This window comes from Anolis sagrei, chromosome 4 (genome assembly GCF_037176765.1).
Source record: "Anolis sagrei isolate rAnoSag1 chromosome 4, rAnoSag1.mat, whole genome shotgun sequence".
Classification (NCBI taxonomy): Eukaryota; Metazoa; Chordata; class Lepidosauria; order Squamata; family Dactyloidae; genus Anolis; species Anolis sagrei.
Window position 1 is genome coordinate 124,935,874 of NC_090024.1, and position 22,120 is coordinate 124,957,993.

The window sequence follows — 22,120 nt, forward strand, 5'->3', positions numbered from 1 at the left end:
TCAGAATGCTCTTTGATTGTAGGTTGACTGTGAATCCCAGTGACTAGAACTCCCAAATGTCAAGGTCTATTTCCCCCAAACTCCATCTGTGTTCATATTTGGGCATATTGAGTGCTTGTGTCAGGTTTGGTCCAGATCCATCATTGTTTGAGTCCACAGTGCTCTCTGGATGTAGGTGAACTACAACTCCCAAACTCAAGGTCAATGCCCACCAAACCCTTCTAATGTTTTCTGTTGATCATGGGAGTCCTGTATGCCACGTTTGGTTCAATGCCATCGTTGATGGAGTTCAGAATGCTCTTTGATTGTAGGTGAACTATAAATCCCAGCAACTTCAACTCCCAAATGACAAAATCATAATTTTTGAGTGATGGTCACTCCTTGTATTGTGAGACGTTTTGTTGCCAAATTTGGTGGGATTTCGTTCAGTGGTTCTTTTGTTTTTAAGGTACTCATTATGCACAGAGCATTTATATATATATAGATTTTAATCAATTTGCTCTGTTTTAATTGTGTTATGTTATGTTTGTTGTTAGCACCAGGGCATCTGAAACTATTGATGTGAGCAACTAGCAATCGCAACCCCAATCTACAAAGGACCAGTATCCATATTTGTCGGTATTGGATTGTTTTTCTTTTGTGAAAACTCACCAGCGACCAGCAGCCAATGTCTCAGGGACCATTATTGTTCCGGAGATCACCACTTTGAATAAGATTGTCTTACATTGCTTAATTGCCAGTTAGATTTTCTGCTTTAGATGCTAACGGTTTTTGGCCAGCTTTGCTTCCAGTACAGTCCATGGAAGATTAATGACAAGTAACTCACAATGACTTCTGTCTGAATGACGCGAGAAGACAACCATGGCAGTAAGTGCTGTATGTTAAGATAACCTTGCTAGCATGAGCGACAAACTGGAAATTTTCCATAAATGCATGCATTTCTCACTGTTGATGCCAATATCTTTGCACCAGGATATTAATAAATGGGAGGTGGGGAGTGCTCTTTACTTTGACACTTTGCCTACAACATAGATTGTCTCCAATGTCCAATTAAAGCATGCAAGTGTGAGTTCCTATGAATTTTTCATAATGGAACTAAATACCTCTGAGAAGGACATCTGAATCCAGTGCTTGGAAGCATCTGCATAAACACAGCCATCTAATGAGCAACATGCAGGAAATATGAGTATCATAAAGTAATGTTTCATTGATTCTGAAGATAAATATTGGGTGGATTGTATTTTGTCTTTAAAAAAATCTGCTAAAACATGGAGTGGAATTGAAAAAGATGGAAGGATTCACTGTTAGGGAGAATTTATGTGATGAACGTGAAGAATGTCTTGCTTATAATAATGTTTGTATTTTAGACAGTATGTTTTGATAATGGATTTACTGGAAGCAATGGCAAGCGGATAAAGCTATTTAATTATGTTGGAAATGTAATATGGATGTTTTATTTATTTTAAAGACAGACATTAAATTAGAACTGGGACGTTTCCCTTTTGGAATCATGGGCCAGGAAAGAGAATATTATTATTAGTATATGAGCATAGCAACAGAACTTATGAGGAGTTGGAAGAATTTAATACTACGTAAACTGGTCACTGAAGATGATACATTTCATAGAAATGCACAAAATGTTTTGATAATAGAAAAGTTATCATAGATGTACAGTTTACCTGTCCGAACGTATCCTCCCCTATGAACCATCAAGGATGTTAAGATCTTCCGGAAAGACCCTGCTCTCGGTCCCACCACCTTTGCAAACGCGTTTGGTGGGAACGAGACAGGGCCTTCTCTGTTGTGGCCCTTTGGCTATGGAACTCTCTCCTGAGCGAGATTAGATCTGCCCCCTCCCTCTTGTCCTTTAGGGGGCTAGTGAAATCCTGGTTATGGAACGAAGCATTCCCAGAATAATGGCTGAGACTGGTTCCAGATCAAAGTGAGTGACCACACATGCAGACTGAGTTGAACATGATTTTATCTTGGCGATTTGGTATATATGTATTTTATCTATATGTATTTTAATCTTGTATTGTTGTATGATGTTTTAACTTGTATTAATAGCATTGAATCCTTGCTGTAAGCCGGTATGAGTCCTTCTACGGAGGTGAGAAAATCGGGATATACATTTTTAAATAAATAAATAAAAGTTGGGTTGTTGTAGGTTTTCTCGGGCTATATGTCCATGTTCTAGAGGCATTTTTCCTGACGTTTCGCCTGGATCTGTGGCAAGCATCCTCAGAGGACCTCACTACCTCTGAGGATGCTTGCCACAGATGCAGGCAAAACGTCAGGAGAAATGCCTCTAGAACATGGTCATATAGCCCGAAAAAAACCTACAACCCAGTGATTCCGGCCATGAAAACCTTCGACAATACAGGGTTAGTCAAAATGCATAGGCCAATAAGCCATTCAATTGAATGGCTTATTGGCCTATGCATTTTGACTAACCCTGTACATTAAATAAAAGTGGTTGGTGATATTTCTTAATAATCTGAAACCCCTTATAGACTTTTTGCAAGGAAAAATTGTGATTTGGGGTTCTGATGATTATAGAATGATTATGAATTGAAATGATCACATTGAAAGATGAGAATATTCTATGTTTAAAGAAAGAGGTATGAGTAATTATATGCACATTTATTAATTTTTTTGTTGTGTCAGGAGCGACCTGAGAAACTGCAAGTCGTTCCTGTTGTGAGAGCATTGGCCGTCTGCAAGGACATTGCCCAGGGGATGCCCGGATGATTTGATGTTTTTATCATCCTTGTGAGAGGCTTCTCTCATGTCCCCGCATGAAGAGCTGGAGCTGATAGAGGGAGCTCATCCTCCTCTCCCCAGATTCGAACCTGTGACCTGCCGGCACAGAGCTTTAACCCACTGAGCTCTCGGGGGCTCCATATGCACATAAAACCATTGAAAGGAAAATCTGAAGTCTGTATTTTTCCTTTTTTTCCTTTTTTCCTCCATATGCACATAAACATTGAAAGGAAAATCTGAAGTCTGTATTTTTCTTTTCTTTTTTCCTTTTCTTTTGCTCTTTTCTTCTTTCTTGCATTTCTTACTTTTCTTTAACTTTTGTCATTTTAATTTATTTTTTTTAAAAATATCAATAATAAAAGCATTTCACAGCAGGAACAGACATACACACCTTCGAAATAACAAAAGAGGCAAGAAGTAATTGGAAAACAAAGCTTGTAATAATGAAAAAGACAGATTAATAAATCAATCACTTTTTGTCCTTTTAAAAACACAAACCACATTAACTGTTTTAATACAACCATCTAGGAACTATGAAACAGTACCACATTGTGCATTTTTAAACCTACTTATCAAGAAAGTTAATTCCACACTTCAGAAAGTCTTATATCCATTTGGGGGGGAGTAGGGGAGGGAGGAGACAGCTAATAGCGCAATCACAGAAAACATCATCATGAGTCCAAGCAAGCGGCAAGTCTTTGTCCTCACCTTTTCCACTGAGCCGAAAGAGGCATGGAAAAGGTATAGAGAAAGGAAGAAAGTAAAGAGAAAAGCACCCACAAGAGGACGAAATCACATTCCATAGTTACTTCTGACACCTACAGTTCAGGGCTTCATAGTATATAATCATCAAGTAGACCAACACACTGGAAGGGTGGAAAGGAATGGGAATGAGGACGAGGCAAAAGATAGCAGCAGGGCAAAAGTGTGAAACAGAAGGCAAAACCATTGTCACCTCCAGGCCCCATCAGAGAAATCGTTAGGATACGAAGCTAGAAGGTAAATATGTTGGGAAATGCCAAAGGAGCAAACTTACGGGCCTGTACAGATTTACAGGAAAGTACAATTTGTAGCTTAGTTATCAAATCTGGAATTCCCTTTGCCCCATATTTACTCCAGCAGTGAAAAAAGAGGAAGGGGGAGTTGTTTTGCACTTTCTCAAACCGAAGTGCCAGAACTCTTTTATACTCCCATTTGACAATATTACTGAAGTGGGGTATCTATCCTGCCTCCAGATGTGTGACATCCCTCTGGAGCCATCTGACTGGTGGGGTAAGTTTTGTTATAAGAAGCAGCATGTTGGATAGAAATGTTACAAAAGCTATCACTCCTTTCTCTGCTTAAAGTGGTATTTATTCCCCTTTCTCAGAACCACCTGAGCCAGAAATGTGAACTTTTGTTTAAGGCAGAATGATCCTCCCAAAAAGCCCTGATTGATGTCTTGTAAAAAGATGAGAGGACACTAAATAATAGAGAGGTTACCTGATCCAGCTCAAGTTTAACTGATGCTCAGAGAAAGTTGGAGACAGCACAATAGTTTGGCTGCTTTGGAGTCTAATCTCCAAGACTTACTTTCAGGGGCCACACCTGCAATGATAAGGGGAAAAGGGGTTTCAGTCCATGCTCTGAATGTTCCTGTTGGAAAACTCTGGCATTCTTTGCATTTGAAAACAAGGGAGTTATTACAAAGAGTAACTACATTTTACTGCTGGAATATACATGCCCTAGTTGCATTCTCTCTTTCTCAGTGCAGATGTTTATCAGTGAAATGTTATGGTTCATCATCAGTGATGTTTCCATCGCTCCTTTTTTTGCGATACAAAATCCATGTGTAACCGAAACAGTGAACCTCATCTGTGTGGAGAAGCTTGAGCAAAATTTAGATCAGTTGCTTTCAACCTTCCTACTCTTCAAGAAACCCTACTGCTGAATAGTCCTTGCAGACTGCATTTGATGTGGGTAATGGATCTCAGACTTTGGTCCTCCAGATATTCTGGACAATAGCTCACAGAAAGCCCAGACAACAGGGCTAAAAGAAACACTCAGTTTAAAGGACACCAACAATCCATACAATGTGATGCTGGCAAAGATTTTGGGTGTTAATTCTTTTTCAAGGAAGCGTGCGCTCCATTATGAAATATCTCCGTGGAAAAACTATGCTTCCTAGAAACCCAGTATTCCTAAGAAGTCATTTAGACAAAATGTTCCACCTTCTAATATGATTTTCTTCAAATAATTCACAAAAGTTTACAATAAGGATGGAAACAAGACAGTTGGTTACAGAGATCCTTTGTAACTTCTCCAAACTATAGGCTTCCAATTCCAGCAAACACAAAGCTTCTGCTTATTTGACAGTCAAGAAAATGAACTATGTGGGACAATAGCAACATTTTGAGTACAAATAGCAGTATTTTGAGTACAATTCTGAAAGATCTTTGCTGTAACTGAGGATGAAGCCCAATTTCAGAGATGCAGAATGATTCTGGCTGCTCTCCATATTTGGAAACCATCACAGAAGATGGACAGAAAGCAGCCAAATGAGGATAAACAACCTTGGATTTTGTGTTAAGTGCCTGTTTCATGTTGGAAAGTGAAGTCTACTTCGCTATATTCGAATCAAAGCAGCAGACCTGGTAGAATTCACTAGACATAGCCGCAAAAATAACTAGATGTATTGGGCTGGAAACAACAGACTTTCTGAACATGCTGGTAATGGAATGAAAGAGGCCCTGTTGCTTGTTGAATATATCCAGCCTTACATTCATGACTAGTATTCAGGGTGTTTCAAGTTTGTAATTTTTCAAAAACCTGTTTGAGCTGAGGCAGCACTGCAACCAAATGAACTTTGCACACACAGATTTCCCATTTCCAGTTCTCTTTATACTAACTTGTAGGTTTCTAGCCTCAGCCACTCCTTTATTCTATCCCAGATAATTTGGCTGTTGAGATTTTCTAGTGTCAGCTGCACTGTCTGCTTAGTCCTCACACAGTCAATTAATCTGCCAAGATCTTTCTGTACAAACTGGTAATTATTTTCAGTATCGAACACACGGCTGGAAGATGACACATGATTGCTTGACATCTTACTGTAATGGAAAAGTAGTTGCCATTATTCAGTTACTATTTACAAAAACACTTGAAATACAGTAAGTCCCTTGTAACCCCAGGAGGATACATTCTTGAATATACATGGAAACTGGAAATAATGAATTCTACTGAAATGAACCATGTCCACCTAAAATTAACTCTCTGGGAATTTTCTAGGCCCTCCAGGACAACTCTATGGTAACTGTTGGATGTATACCATAGAACAGTGGTTCTCAACCTATGGGTCCCCAGGTGTTTTGGCCTACAACTCCCAGAAATCCTAACAGCTGGTAAACTGGCTGGGATTTCTGGGAGTTGTAGGCCAAAAACATCTGGGGACCCCAGGTTGAGAACCACTGCCATAGAATCACCCAGAGGGTCTAGAAAACCCCTAGAAAGGATATAATTTGTTGAATGTGGGTAAGCAAAACCGCAGTACTGGTCCCACAGATACAGAATGTGTACTGTATTTAAGAAATTACCTTAATTGTAGACATCATGTCTAATCAAAAAAGGCATGGATAGCTGGGCAATTCCTAGTCCGAAAAAGGGACACGTATCATTGTACACCCGATTACAGTTCATCTTAATGGAGCAGGCTGTTTCTTGTTACAGAATAGAAAAGTTAAGAACACACAAGTTCACTGTCACCACAAAAATGGTCTTTTCTTGGGCTTCTAACAAAATCAAATTTAGGATTGTTTTCCAGCAGATCTCTTGAAAAATGAATGCACACTGTGAGTCAATGTAACCTGAAGTCCCACTTTGTGGCTCTAACACCACACTAGAGCAGAGTTTCTCAAACTGTGCTCCTCCAGATGTTTTGGACTTCAGCTCCTACAATTCCTAACAGCTGGGATATCTTGGAGCTGAAGTCCAAAAACACCAGAAGAGCACAGTTTCAGAAACACAATCCTAAAGAGTTGCAATCGTCAAGTTTTCCTCTCAGTTATTTTGCTCCATGTACGATTAATAGATTTAATTCCCTAATTTCTCTGTGCTACTATTTTCAAAAAACCACAGTTGCCCTATAAAAATAAATGTTGTGAATGGCTGGGGAATGATAAGTGGATACCAAACAACTATTTAATAAGCACAATGATGAACTTGAGAAAGAGGTTTAAGAAGGAAACCTCTTTGCCAAAAAAGTGGGACTCTGGTTTAGGACCCCTAGGAAATTCCAAGGGGGCAATGAATAAGCATGAAAGGGCTAAAAGAAGACAAAACAGTCCTTGCTGTAGAGTCTTGGATAAGAGACAGATTTAAGGAAAATTGAAGTATCTTCTTCCACTATATGGTGTTGACCTCACACACGGCACAAACTGTGTCAAAGAGCACAAATAAGATTTCGTTTGCTAACATTCAGCACATAGGCTTGGCACACACAACACAGGCTTGCGACTACAACGGGCGGATATGGTCATCTTAGACATTCATGCTGCTCTATCCTACGGGCTCTTGAGGCTAATATGGAATTTTAAAAATAATAATCAAGCTGGAAAATGTTGACTAAAGCATTTCCTAAGCTGTACGGCCACCTAACCCTAAATCCAACTAGCAATGCCACTCATAATGCTTGTACAAGTTACGCCTAGCACTAAGATGGACAGTTAAGATTTGGGGAAGATAGGGTTAAAAGAAATGAAACAAAAGCTAACCTGAGGATGGTCTTGGCCAGTGATTGTCAGACTTTGCCAGAGTATGGCAGAAGTTTATTTTATTTTTTTATTTAAAAAAATGTTAAAGAGCCCTTTCTATTGCAATACCAACTTCCTCAATCTTGGAGACTACGCTGCCTCCTGCTTACCTAAGTGACAAGCTCATGTGCATCTGCCTTACCTCATACGAACGGATGAAGGCATCGTTCCCGTTCCCCAACAAGGCAGACCTTCTCCTCTCTCCCTTTTCTCTATTATCTACCTGAAGTGAACAAAATCATACAGGAGCTCCCGATTTTAAGAATGGGATGATACCCTATTCAGCTCATTAAAATGAAAACTATCAGCCTTCAAAGGCTTTTGTTTTATTTTTTGCATGGTTATCTGATGCACTGCACCGGATTAATTTGCACTAACCTTCCTCCAACTGAAAATAATTGATACCATTTCTGCACAGTTACGAACACATGGATGAACTGGCTAAGAAAGGTGCCCAGCTTTCTCAGGGACCATCACCAGCAGCAACAAGTAAAACCCACTAAAGAAACTTTGGTTTAAATTAAACAGAAAAAAGGGAAAAAATAAGCCAGGTTAAACCGGTGCAAGTTCTCTAATCAAAGAGGTATTTTAAAGGGCTTAACCTTGCAGCAAGAGAGATCCAGGGTCTACATCCCCTTCCCCCCCACCACTTGCCTTATTTTTAGAGAGTTACCATCTTCATTGCACAGGACTCAAAACCATTCTCGTATGGTTGTTAACTATCATAAATAATGTGAAAACTATGTGCAACAAATACATCATATTTCAAAAAAATTATAAGACAGTTACATCAAATTATAAAGTAGCTTCGTGAATGAAGGTACTGCTCTAAGTGCACTTTCCCGGCAAGTGCAGCCAGGGCCTTGGCGCTGGATATGAAGGATAACACCAAAAAACCAGAGCGCGAGCCAGAGTTAAAAACGCAGATCCAGTTTCAACCAGACAAAACTGGACTGACCAAAGATTGAGTGAGTTCTCGGTAGAGTCCATCCCATGAGGGAGTCCCGATGAGGCTTTTTCATCCAGATTATTTGTCCTTGTAGAGATTGTAAACAATCTTTTAAGACAGTTCGTTCCTTTAGTGTCCCTCTGATTGGCAAAACGAAGTTACATTTTATTTTAAAAACAACAACTCAATTTTAAAACCAGAAGAAAAGAAAAGAAAACACAGTGAGCTTGGTGGAGTCCATAGGATCCGGTCCGGAAGAGCTCAGAGAGTGTGTTCAGATTCTTCTCCTGTTTTCAGCTGAAACTACACAACAGGTTGGGATGGTTTGGGAATGGGGAGGGGAAAGGTAGTAAAGAACACAAGGATTGTGGAACTTGATTCTGTAGGTGTTTCATGTGTTTGCTTCATCATCTGTGTCTTCTATTAACACCTTGGTGTCACGGGACTTGGACCTGTGAAAACATAAATTAAACAATGCTGAAGAGGGAAATGTTTCCATACAGGGCCAGAACACAAGGAATAGGTATAGTTAGCTCTATGGTAACAAACCAATAGTTAGTGCATATTAACAGCTCCCTCTGCTGGACAATTGTTCTAATGAAAAGAACAGAGATAAAACAGGGTTGTTGTAGTTTTTTCCAGGCTATATGGCCATGTTCTAGAAACATTCTCTCCTGACGTTTTGCCTGCATCTATGGCAAGCATCCTCAGAGGTTGTGTAGTAGTAGTAGTAGTAGTAGTAGTAGTTTAGTCGATGCTTAGACCATAGGTCTTTCACATACAAGGCAAGTCAAATAGATAAATACATGAGCACCAGATTATTAAATACAATATAAAATACACAATAAAATCCTATAAATCATTAAAATGCTACATATATCGATGACAAGATGCACCTTTAAAGTACTACCTCTGAGGATGCTTGCCACAGATGCAGGCAAAACGTCAGGAGAGAATGCCTCTAGAATATGGCCATATAGCCCGAAAAAACCTACAACCCAGTGATTCTGGCCATGAAACCCTTCGACAATACAGAGATAAAACAGTTTATGCCAAAATTGGGAAATGTGGGCTCACAAAAGAAGCAGGAGTGAAATACTCAAATCTGTTGGTCCCACGCACCTAGAAAAGAGCTATTTGGTCGGTCAACACTCGCGTACAGTCTACTGGCTCAAAGGATCTACTCTACTAGGATAAACAATTTATGTAAACATTATCTATTAGGCAAAAATAGTGTTTTCCAAAACCATTTGAAATCTATTGATGGTTTATGTGGTACAGGCAAGCTGATGTTTAAAATCTGCAGGATGTCCGCAAAGTAATTCCCATTTCGGCTTATGAGGCTATGGATGAAGAAATGGGAATGTACCTATCTGACTACAGCTTAGAAAAGGGGTCCTCAAACTAAGGCCCGGGGGCCGGATACGGCCCTCCAAGGTCATTTACCCGGCCCTCGCTCAGGGTCAACCTAAGTCTGAAACGACTTGAAAGCACACAACAACAACAACAACAACAACAACAACAATCCTATCTCATCAGTCAAAAGCAGGCCCACACTTCATATTGAAATACTAATAAGTTTATATTTGCTAAAATTGTTCTTCATTTTAATTATTGTATTATTTTAAGTGTTTTTTGAACTACAAATAAGATATGTGCAGTGTGCATAGGCATTCATGTTTTTTTTCAAATTATAATCCGGCCCTACAACAGTTTGAGGGACTGTGACCTGGCCCTCCCATTAAAACGTTTGAGGACCCCTGGCTTAGAAAATACATTACATATGAAACAGTGAAACTGAATTGAAGTATATAGGTCAGTGTTTCCCAACGTTTGGCCCTCCAGATATTTTGGACTACAGCTCCCACAATTCCTAACAATTGGTAAGTTGGCTGGGATTTCTGGGAGTTGGAAGTCCAAACCAATTGGAGGTCCAAAAGTTGGGAACCACTGATATAGGTTGAATTGAAGTATATAGGCAGTCCCAGAGTTACAGGCATCCGACTTACATAGTTAAGAATGGAGGTTAGTCAACAGAAACTGAGAGGAAGTGTACCCCTCGGAAGGGAAAATAACTCCTGGAAGAGTTATCACGGGGAAAAGGGATTGCCACTGAAGTCTTCTCACCAATCCTTGTTTCCACAACCAGCCAAAACTTTCAAAATCCAATTGTCACAGGAACAGAAACTGAGGTGAGATCTTCTGAACAAGGGGCATAGACAGCAAAACAAACACCACAAGGGTGTTAACCCTTCCCTATGCTGTCCAACTCTACTACACACAAACCGGCTGGAGTTAGTTAAAAATGTACTTCTTCCAATTTATATACAAATTCAACTTAAGAACAAACTTACAGAACCTTTCTTGTCTGTAACCCAAGGACTGCCTATATGTAGATCTAATTAGGTCCATGTTTGGGTTGTTGTAGGTTTTTCCGGGCTATATGGCCATGTTCTGGAGGCAATTTTTCTCCTGACGTTTCGCCTGCATCTATGGCAAGCATCCTCAGAGGTAGTGAGGTGCAGGTGAAACGTCAGGAGAAAAATTGCCTCCAGAACATGGCCATATAGTCCGGAAAAACCTACAACAACCCAGTGATTCCGGCCATGAAAGCCTTCGACAACACATTGAAGATCCATGTTTATTTGTTTCTATTAGATCAGGAGTGGAAATAAGTTTTTCATATAACATATTCTCATGCTTTGTATCTAAATTCAAATCTCACTTTTCTGCCTAAATGGGGCAAACCTCAGCCATCCAGATTTGTGTGTGTGTGTCAGGAGCAACTTGAGAAACTACAAGTTGGTTCTGGTGTGAGAGAATTGGCTGTCTGCAAGGATTTTGCCCAGGGGACGCCCGGATGTTTTGATGTTTTGCCATCCTTGTGGGAGGCTTCTCTCATGTCCCCGCATGGGGAGCTGGAGCTGACAGGAGGGCTCATCCACGTTCTCCCCGGATTCGAACCTGTGACCTGTCAGTCTTTAGTCCTGCCAGCACAAGGGTTTATTTAACCCATTGCACCACTGGAGGCTCCTAGCCTTCCAGATGTTCCTGTATCACAATTACCATCAACTATAGTCATGATGTCTAATTTTTTTTTGTCGTGTCAGGAGTGACCTGAGAAACTGCAAGTCACTCCTGTTGTGAGAGAATTGGCCGTCTGCAAGGACGTGGCCAAGGGGTCGCCCAGATGTTTTGATGTTTTACCATCCTTGTGGGAGGCTTCTCTCATGTCCTCGCATGAGGAGCTGGAGCTGACAGAGGGAGCTCATCCACCTCTCCCCGGATTCAAACCTGTGACCTGTCGGACTTCAGTCCCGCCAGCACAGGGCTTTAACCCACTGCGCCACAGGGGGCTCCTTATGATGTCTAATAAGGAGGAATAAAGCAGTTTTTGACCAACATCTGGAGGGCCACATGAAATAACATGGCAGGCCAGATTCGGCCCTCAGGCCTTTTGTTTAATAACTGTGTAATAGATCACAATTTGATCACAGTTATTTTTTTCTTGGAACATGTCTAGTTTTGATCATTTTAGCCTTGATTTTGTATGTTTCCTCATGTGCAGCTATAATGTGTATAAAAATTATGTGTTCAACAATTATGTGGTTCTCAACCTGGGGTCCCCAGATGTTTTTGCCTACAACTTCCAGGAATCCCAGTCAGTTTACCAACTGTTAGGACTTCTGGGAGTTGAAGGCCAAAAACATCTGGGGACCCCAGGTTGAAAACCACTGGTATAGACAATAGTAGCGTAGCATTATTTTAGTATGCTTCTAAGCTATGTGAATTAACATTGATTTTTATCTTCTTTTAAATATACCTTAAACCTTGATAGTGTGAAAAATATCATGGGTTTTTCACAAACCCATGGCAAACTAGGTGTTAGAACACAGTATCATACAGCCAGCTTTGAATTGGTGGTACGATATGCAACTTTGTTCCATTTGTTGTAAGAGAGATCTACAAAATACATACTGTGAAGCAAGACGTGGTCTATGCAAGGACAGACTCTGGCTACGCTTCCAGGCCCGATTTTTCTGACGATTTCGGACACCATCATCCTGGTCCATCATCTGTTCAAGCAGAGTCTGATCGTCAGCATTCAGTGGTGCGACTGAGATGTCCCTGACCGCTCGGAACTCACCACAGTTGTTCAGGTGCTCATTCTCCAATCGGAAGAAATTCCAGACAAACCGCCTACAGAAAGAATGACAATAATAAGCTAAAAAAAATAGAAAAATAAAACATTCATATAAAACTTTCATCACAGTTGCTGAAATGAAAGAGAAAAGCCATTTGAAATGGAAAAAAAATCATAAATGGACTAATCTCTGCTCCTCTGAAAAGGGTGGTAAAAATAATAAAAAAATATTATTATCAGATCTCTTAAACTAATTTCATAGTAACCTGATCAATAGAATGACACAGCAACCTACTATTGGGATCCCAGGACAATGCCTCACTCCCCTATGATGGGCACAATCTCTTTGAAGAGTGCTAAAAAATTGCTAACAATAAACTTGCTAAAAATAAACGCTATCTAAAGTGCAGAGCAGAGCTTTCCAGACATTTCATGTTGGTGACACACCTTTTAGACATGCATCACTTAAGTGACACAGTAATTCCGTTTCACAAGCAAACTGGAAGTTAAAACAACCACGTATAAGAGATATGGGCACATATATAAATTTGTAATACTGAAATGTATGAGAACACAATGTATCTCATGAAAACCTTTCATTTCATGGTGGCGGGATGCAGTGAGTATCTTGGAAGAAAAGTGGAACCAAAATGCTGAACTACCTGAACAACCCTGATTATGGTCTATACTAGACAACAACTAGACATCTTGAAACTGTAGCATTTTCAGAGACTAAATTTCCGCAGATGTGCTTAAGTTCCATAATTTATATTGAAGGGAATACTGTGGTTCTCTTTACCAGCTGACTGAATGTTCTGGCATATTCCACAAAGTTTGAATTGGAGAGATAAGATGTTATAGAAGATATAAATATCTCCTATTCTAATAGCAAAAGGCCCTAACTAATGTATTTTATCACTTCCAAAAACTATTTGCATTTTAAATACATTATTTTTCCACAAAACCACAGTCACTTGTGGTTATTTACAAATAGGGCCTGGAAAGTCTTCTAACTTTAACTCATGCATCTTACCGGAAAACCTCAAGTGGTGCAAACACTGTACCAATGATATCCGCAACATGAGGGTGGATTTTCATGACAGTGAGAGAGATCTGGATAGTCCAGGCAAATCGCAAAATCACATTCTCTACAATGGCACAATAATAATAGGCCTGAGGAAATAGAAAGAAGGAATTGTAACTCATGGCAAGAATATGTCCCAGATACACTTTTTGCAAAAATGTACAGAACTAAAGAGGTAACCAACTTTCAATTTGTTTACAGAGCATAATTAATAAGGTCTCCCTTCAGGTAAAACAGTTGTCTTATTTTGCTATCAAGTATAATTTTTGTTCAGGAAGTGAGATGCATTTCTAACAGTTCAATGATACATGAACTCAATGGCAATCAAAACTGCACATTCTAGAGTTTGTCAGTGAAATAGTATGTTTGTTGTTCTAGTACTGTATGTTTTCTAAATAACCTCCAGGAATTTGGCTCCACACAGATGGTCATACTCGCACAAAAATACCATAGATAGATAGATGCACACAATTAATGACAGTGATGAAGATACTTGCTTGTATTGTGCATTGTTAAGCAATAACTTGGCTACATGAACTATGCGACATTTCCGCTGAAGAAGATAAGCTGGAGGAAAGAATATTTATATTTTGAAAGCTTTCACATGAAGCTTTGTGTAGGTTATCTACCTTTTTACTGCTGTACCAGTAATGAACCATTTGCCTCCTCCCAGTAGCTACTTAAGTTATTTGCCTTGATATCAGATATTTCCCAGGTGACGATCTACTTTTGGATTGTGTTGTGTTTTGGTTCATGCTATCACAGGTCAGCGAGGGTTGCTATAGATATGTTGGAAAGAAAAGAGGCAAAGATACAAACATACAAGATAGTCTAAAGCAGGTCTCTTCAACCTATGGCCCTCCAGGTGGTAGGGTCTCCAACTCCCTGAAGCCCTAGACCAGTGGTTCTCAATCTGTGGGTCCCCAGATGTTTTGGCCTTCAACTCCCAGAAGTCCTAACAACTGGTAAACTGGTTGGGATTTCTGGGAGTTGCAGGCCAAAACACCTGGGGACCCACAGGTTGAGAACCACTGCCCTGGACATCTTGTTCAATGATCAGGAATTCTGGGAGCTGAAGTCCAAAATACCTGGAGGGCCACAGATTGAAGAGGCCCAGTCTATAGCTTATGGTGGCTGGGTGGAGAAAAGGAGACTACCAGCAAGCCTCCTTTGTCCTTCTAATCCAATCATTAATGCTGATTCCCTATTGACCATATTTAACTTTTCTCTTTCTCGCCATCTCAGTACACCTTTTTGGACAGCTCCAATCTTCAAACTGAACAAGACTCACTGATTTAAACAGATGCACTCGGTGCCCTCCAATACAAATGTGCCAACAGTTCCATACTCCATTCATGAATCAGTTTCAAACCAAAATCTCTACAAAACTCATGTGCATACAACATACTTTTTGCGGATACACAATCTCTTCCCGCAGGAAAGTATTTTCACCAGCATTCTTATCAAAGAGACCCCAGTCCATCTTCAAATCCCAGATCAGGGTGTAGCAGGAGCTGATAAAATAGAAGACGATCCACAAGTAGAAGAACACTGGGGTGTCACCATGGTCTTTCGCTAGAAGAAAGAACAACAGTAAAGTCAAATAAAACTGCCTTGAGTGGCCTGCGTGCTGAGAGGGGTGGTATACAAATACAGCAAATCAAACAAACAAACATATAAATAAATAAAACAAAACCAACCAGCATTCACTCAGTCAGAATAATTTATAAATGAATCCTCGATTTATTTTTCACATTGAATGATATATTGCAGAAAAAACACATAAGATTTCAGGTAGATGAGCCAGATTTTTGTTATTTTAAAGGGATATATTCACACATGGGGAAATTATTCACTTTCATTTGCTATCCTCTATTTCATGTGGAGGCTCTTTCTCTGAAAAAGGAATGGCACAGAGGCATGCTAGGACACAGAACCCAGAAGATTTCAGGATAGGTATAGGGCTAAGTTGGCACCAAAGGTATAGAACATGCCACACAGCAGGGTCGATGATTTATGTGAAACATACAATGCAGAGAAAGAAAGACCTGAACATTTTACAACTACATACACAGCATATACTGTTCAAAGTGACATGTGCTTAAAACCTCTCAAACAAGCAAAAACCACCAACAGAAACAGCAACATTTAACTTTCTGTCCCTTGAGAAAGGGAGCTGCAAAAAACTTTGAAACACTCCCAGCAATATATTATTTTAGCATTCCTTCCCAAAGGCACTGGGATTAGAGAGCCTGATAAAATTATCCACTCTGATTAGAAACTAGAGTTGTCAGTCAGAGAACTTCACCCCACTCCACACCATGGAGAAATGGACCAATTTTTGAAGACACACTGTTCTCTTTGTCCATCTGAATCTAAAATGATAGCGAATTCTCAGAAGTATTTAGATTCTGATTTGGTTTGTTTTGCTTGACTCAGTTATTACCTAAATCTGCTCAAATCAGCTGAATGTCTCTTGATTTGAGAGTCATCTGAACCCAAATGACATTTTTAACCTTCTTTTTCAATATTCTGTATTCATGTGTTGGGATGAGGGGTAGTGGCAAAGCAAAAAAGGCAACACTGGGGAAGAGTCAAAACTGGCTGGCTTGCAAGTTTGTTATTTTTTATTACATTATATTGATGCCCCACTTTTTTCCCATCACAGCAATCAAGCCAGTTTACAGCAAACAGAAACAAAATAATCTATATAAACAAAAATGTAATGTTCGTTTGTGGGATTAATATAACTCAAAAATCATTGGACAAAATGACACCAAATTTGGCCACAAGGTACCTACTAACCCAGTGGTTCTCAACTTGGGGTCCCCAGATGTTTTTGGCCTACAACTCCCAGAAATCCCAGCTAGTTTACCAGCTGTTAGGATTTCTGGGAGTTGTAGGCCAAAAACATCTTGGGACCCCAGGTTGAGAACCACTGTTTAACCCATAGAGTGACTATTACTCAAAAAATCACCAAAAAACAGTGAAAGAACTTTAAAATCCAAAAAAAGATAGAAAATGACACAGTGTATGTCCCTGGCCCCGCCCCCTTCTGCGTGAAGACACAGCAAGCATGAGAGGCACCGCCAACCATCCTCCCTCTTCTGGCCAGACCAGGAGCTAGGAATAGATGGTGGGTCTAGCGAGGGGGGGGGGGAGCCTCATCTGCCACCAGGGATGGAAGGAAAGAGGGAAGGAAGGAGAGAAGAAAAGAAGGAGAGAAAGAGGAAAAGAAGGAAAGAGAGAAGGAAGAATGGAAGCAAAGTACAAAGGAAGGAAAGAAAGAAAGAAGTGAAGGAAGAAAGGAGAGAAAGAGGTAGAGATGGAAGAAAAAGGCAGGGTAAGGAAGGAAAGGGATAGAGAAGAAGGGAAGGAGAGAAGGAAAGAAAAAAAGGGAAGGAAGGAAAGAAAGAGGGAGGGAGGGAAGGAAGGAAAGAGAGAAAGAGGAAGAGGGAAGGTTGGCCACAGAAACGCGTGGCGGGTACAGCTAGTGTGTAACTAAAATCTTACAAAAACGTTTTTAAAATAAACAATTATAATAAGAACACAAAATGAAAATAGTTTAAAACAAAATTAAAAAGATAAAAGGGACAACACACCATATTAAGAGACTCCTCTGGCACACAGGTTAAGAGCCAGGGTCCTACCTAAATAAAATATTTGTATACCAGGGGAAAGAGAACAGAGGAGCAATGTCCATGGCCTTGCAGCATCCATAAATAATAATAATAATAATAATAATAATAATAATAATAACACTTTATTTGCACCCCGCTACCATCTGCTCAAGGGATTCGGTGCGGCTTACATGAGGCTGAGCCCAAATACAACAATACAAGCAATAATAACAACAATACAAGCAATTAAAATAAAAACATGGACAATAAAATATGAAACATTAACAATAAGACAACACACAATTAAAACTGTGGGAAGGCCAAATGTAAAATTAAAATTGAAAATAATGCATCCATCTAAGGAAGCTGCCTCTTATGTCTTCACCAAACATGTCTGTGATTGTGGTGGGACTGGGAGAAGTCATCCTCTGTCCCTGTCCCCATCTTAAAATTCAGACAGGCGCATATAAAGAAATATTTTTTCCTACAAACTTCTCTCAATTAATTACTATAACTTCCCGTTGTTGTTTTTTTTTAAAGAAAAGCATTCAAGGCATATACATCGCAACAATGAGATGTCAGGCCAAATTGTAAAAATTAACCAGTAAATATTACATAGTTGTACAGTAATATAGTGTATTATTCTGATAAGTACTATTATTTGAAAAACATGATCTATTTCCTTTATGAAATTTGAGCCGGGTCTAGTAATGAACCAACCTTATTCTCTTGCCAATATAAAAGGTAATTGATAACAATCTACCTGGTCTGTCTATCAAATGCCTAGGTATCAGCAATTCCGTTGCATAGACATTGTCATGTATGCAACATGCTTTGAGAAATCAATTTTTAAAATCCTTTTAAGAAAACAAATCTTTTTTCATGGTTAAACCATCAGTAGGCTGCTATTCCCATTTTGTCCATCAGGTGGAACTACATGCTTCACTTTTTGAAACACAAGTCATGACAGTTCAAACCAAAGAATTTGCTTAAGTGGTAAAAATACTGTATATTCTTTCCACTTGACAACTCGAGGTAATGTGGACAAGATTTTTAAAATCAGTGTTAAAATTCTGCTATCTTGGGGCCCTTCCAGACAGGCCCTATATCCCAAGTTTTCTGCTTTAAACTGGATTATATGAGTCCGCACTGCCAGATAATGTGGGATAAACAGAAAACCTAGGATCAGATCCTGGGATATAGAGCCTGTCTGGAAGGGCCTTTGGAAGAAAGACAAGATTGGATCCAGACTTATTTCTACAGTAGACCTAATGAAAAAAATGAGATTGAAGCTAGTCATGAATGTGCTGTTCTAACAATTATTAAATCTGAATCCAACCCAAAATCCAATTAATTTTGAAAACTACTAAATTACTGTGACATAAGCATACCTTTCACAGCAAAGTTCATTTCTGATTTATTTATATATTTAAGAAATATTTCTATCCCTAATCAAAATAATCATAATATTAAGGAGAAGACCTATGATGGCCAAAGAGCTTCTTAACTTATTCCCATCAGTTCATAAATATTTCTAGTAAACACAAATGTGTATATGTAGTATAGTAAATTGCTAAGTGCCACCAGCATTACTAAATAGAGTAATCATGAGAGGGGAAAAAGACACTGTTCAGAAGTCTTTTTTCCATTTTGATAAGTGAAGATATTATTATTATTATTATTATTATTATTATTATTATCTTTATTTATACCCCGCAAAATCTCCCGTAGGACTCATTGCGGCTTACAAAGGCCAAGGCCGCCAACAATCAACAACATACAATACACAATAAACTCATAAGCAAATAATAAAACATCAAGCAAAACAATAAAATAATAAGACAATGACACCGTGACACAATTAAAACCAAAGGTCGGGGCAAATGTAATGGACAAAATTTAAAATGCTGAACTTGACAGGTAATATGTAGAGGTATATGGAGGTAGGATAATCCTGAGTCTCTAGCAAAGTGCATTTGGGACTTGAAACCACGGGTGTCCTATTCTGTGAATGATATATGTGAATGAACGAACAAAGGTAATGAAATGATGCTAAGGTCCAAGGAGGTCTCCTACAAGTCAGGAAATATCAGACAGATCTGTATGTTCAAAAGCATGAACCACTACAGTTTCCCAAAATCAGGATGCAAATATTAAATTGTGTGCTTCAACCCTACTGTCTGTCTTTTGTGAACATGTCAAACTCAATGCACGGGTCTTCAAATATATATTCCGGATTTTGTCACAAATATGTGATAAATGCAAAGAAAGTTAGCATAATGCTGCCTCAAAACCTTTTCACAAACAACCATCAAAATTAATACACCATTTTTTCAGCTTTGCTAAAGTAGTTCCCTCGTTTGTCATTCAATGCAACCTGGTTAAAATATATAATTAAGTAGAGTTATTTTCAACTATAGCTCCTAATTTGCACATAATGACAAACCAAAAAATCAGTTAAGTTTAAGTTTTCATTTATTTATCTTTCTGGTTATAAGGGAGAGGTGAAATATGAGAAAAATGTTTGTGACTAATTGAGTTTTTAAGCTTTTAAACAGGCTGGATGGCCATCTGTCAGGGGTGATTTGAATGCAATATTCCTGCTTCTTGGCAGGGGGTTGGACTGGATGGCCCATGAGGTCTCTTCCAACTCTTTGATTCTATGAGTTATTTAGGTGAAAATGCCTTTTCCCACTCATGCATTGTACCCTAAATTGAGATTTACTATGTGTACTTGTCTTTTATTTGAACATATTTTACATTTGATGAGAACTGGCAAAATGTTTAGGCAACAGTATAAAATGTAGAGGACATCATAAAAATTCTTCTTGACGAACTCAGAATTCAAACATCTGAAATGTCAAAGAAGCATTGTCTACAATAGAATGATGGAAAGACTACAATACACAAAATACGTTGGTTCAAGTTATACAATGTTATATAGAAATATAATTTTCACTCAAAATAAACTCAACACTGCCTAGGGATCAGTCCATTGGCAAATCTCAAATTAAGTTTAAATCATTTTCAATAATGATTACTAAAATGAATATGTTATTATGAGAAAGGGAAGACCCAGGAGTGAATAATATTAACATCTTCAAGCCTGACTGCTAATAAAGGACAAATGTCACTTTGCAGGAGCAGATTTTCATCTTTCTGAACCCCAGGCTATAGCTCTCTTCAACATCAATTGAGTAAGGGGGTGCCCTCCCATAGTATTATTAGTGAGCTATGTAAATACTAATATATGCTGACCATCTTACTGCAACTAGGAACCTTCCCACATAACAAAAAGACACCTCTTGAGCTGACCTCTTCAACTGTTAACCAAGAACACTATCATCCCATTCCCAAAATTCATCTTTCCACCCTATTATTTTTTTTCTCATTAGTATTCAGGTGATGTAGCAGAAAGATATTGCTCTAGGCAATCAATTATACTCCAATTTACACTAGTGAACTCAAGTAGTTCTCTTCAATGCTGATTGGAACGGTAGAAAATTAGAGCATTGGTATTCTATCTAGATCCCCAACGTACTATTTGCCTGCTTAATTTACAAGACTGATTCATACTTCGTATGTTTATAGTGTTGGGGGGGGGGGGGGGGAGGTTATAGTCCTAAACACGATGAAGTCTTTAAAACAAAGAAAGGCATGCCTAAGACTGTAATAAGGAACATTAACACCGACCATGTCTTTTTCTTGCTTTTTTCATAGTATTTGCTATACCCCACCATCTTGTGGTTCATTTTGTTATTGTAAGTTGTAGCTACGGCATAGAATTTTACTTAATTTTTACAGTAATTTGTTAATATCCATCTTTTGCTAAGTAAATACATTTAAAAGAACAAGTAAAAAGAAGAGTTGTATTTCACCTTCAACAATTTTGTTTAGCGAGAAAATCATAACTATTCCTTTTCTCATTGTATGCACTATGTAATTGGCCACTATATGAAACAGAAACATTTCTACACTATACACCGTTAACTGAATCTGCTACCTGTGAATACTTTTTGTTTACTCTTGAATTAATGTACAGAAGGCAAACAATATGTTCTGTACAATGTAACCTGGGAGAAAAACCATACCACATGTTATTTCAGAGCACAATGGCTGTGATAAGCATTCTGGGAGGGTCAGCTCTTGCAGGTACCTGCGGTTTTTCCTGATTGTTAAAGCCATCGTAATAGGTCCAGGAAATCTGGCAGGTTATCGAAAAGCTGCTTTAATCTTGAAATAAGCACTACAGTACGATAACAAGCTTTCTGACTTAACATTAATCTTCTATTTACTGCAACCTAACAAATCAGAAGCTTTGCATTTACCCAAGAATGGCAAACTACATACGGTTCAGTTATAGGTTAAAGTTCTCACATTCATGAAGGAAAATGACTTGGGCAGTCTATGTTGAAGCATTACCAATCTGTTGTTACCCCAATTTCTATCTTGCTACTTATAAGAAACAAAGCAGTTACACAAGCATTCTACATCTTGCTATTTTCTGGACTTAGTACAGTATGTAGATTCACTCACTGGCACAACCTGGGGATCACAACCAGATACAGTCAAGACATCTGCCCTTGCGCTTTGCTACTCTGCTGCTGAGTATGCATGCCCAGTGTGGAACACATCTCACCACGCTAAAACAGTGGATGTGGCTCTTAATGAGACATGCCGCATTATCACGGGGTGTCTGCGCCCTACACCACTGGAGAAATTACACTGTTTAGCCAGTATTGCACCACCTGACATCCACCAGGAAGTAGCAGCCAA

General features: G+C 39.0%; 1 protein-coding gene across 1 annotated transcript in view; it reads right to left on the minus strand.

Moving 5' to 3' along the window:
* Positions 1-3,181: 3,181 nt before the first annotated feature.
* Positions 3,182-22,120, minus strand: part of XPR1 (xenotropic and polytropic retrovirus receptor 1) — a 122,193-nt gene continuing 103,254 nt past the window's right edge. The window contains exons 12-15 of the mRNA XM_060774459.2: positions 15,133-15,299; positions 13,674-13,813; positions 12,475-12,696; positions 3,182-8,948 (exon numbers count right to left, since the gene is read on the minus strand). Of these exons, the coding sequence (XP_060630442.1) occupies positions 8,888-8,948; positions 12,475-12,696; positions 13,674-13,813; positions 15,133-15,299 (590 nt within the window). The 3' untranslated portion in view covers positions 3,182-8,887. The remainder of the gene's footprint in view (positions 8,949-12,474; positions 12,697-13,673; positions 13,814-15,132; positions 15,300-22,120) is intronic.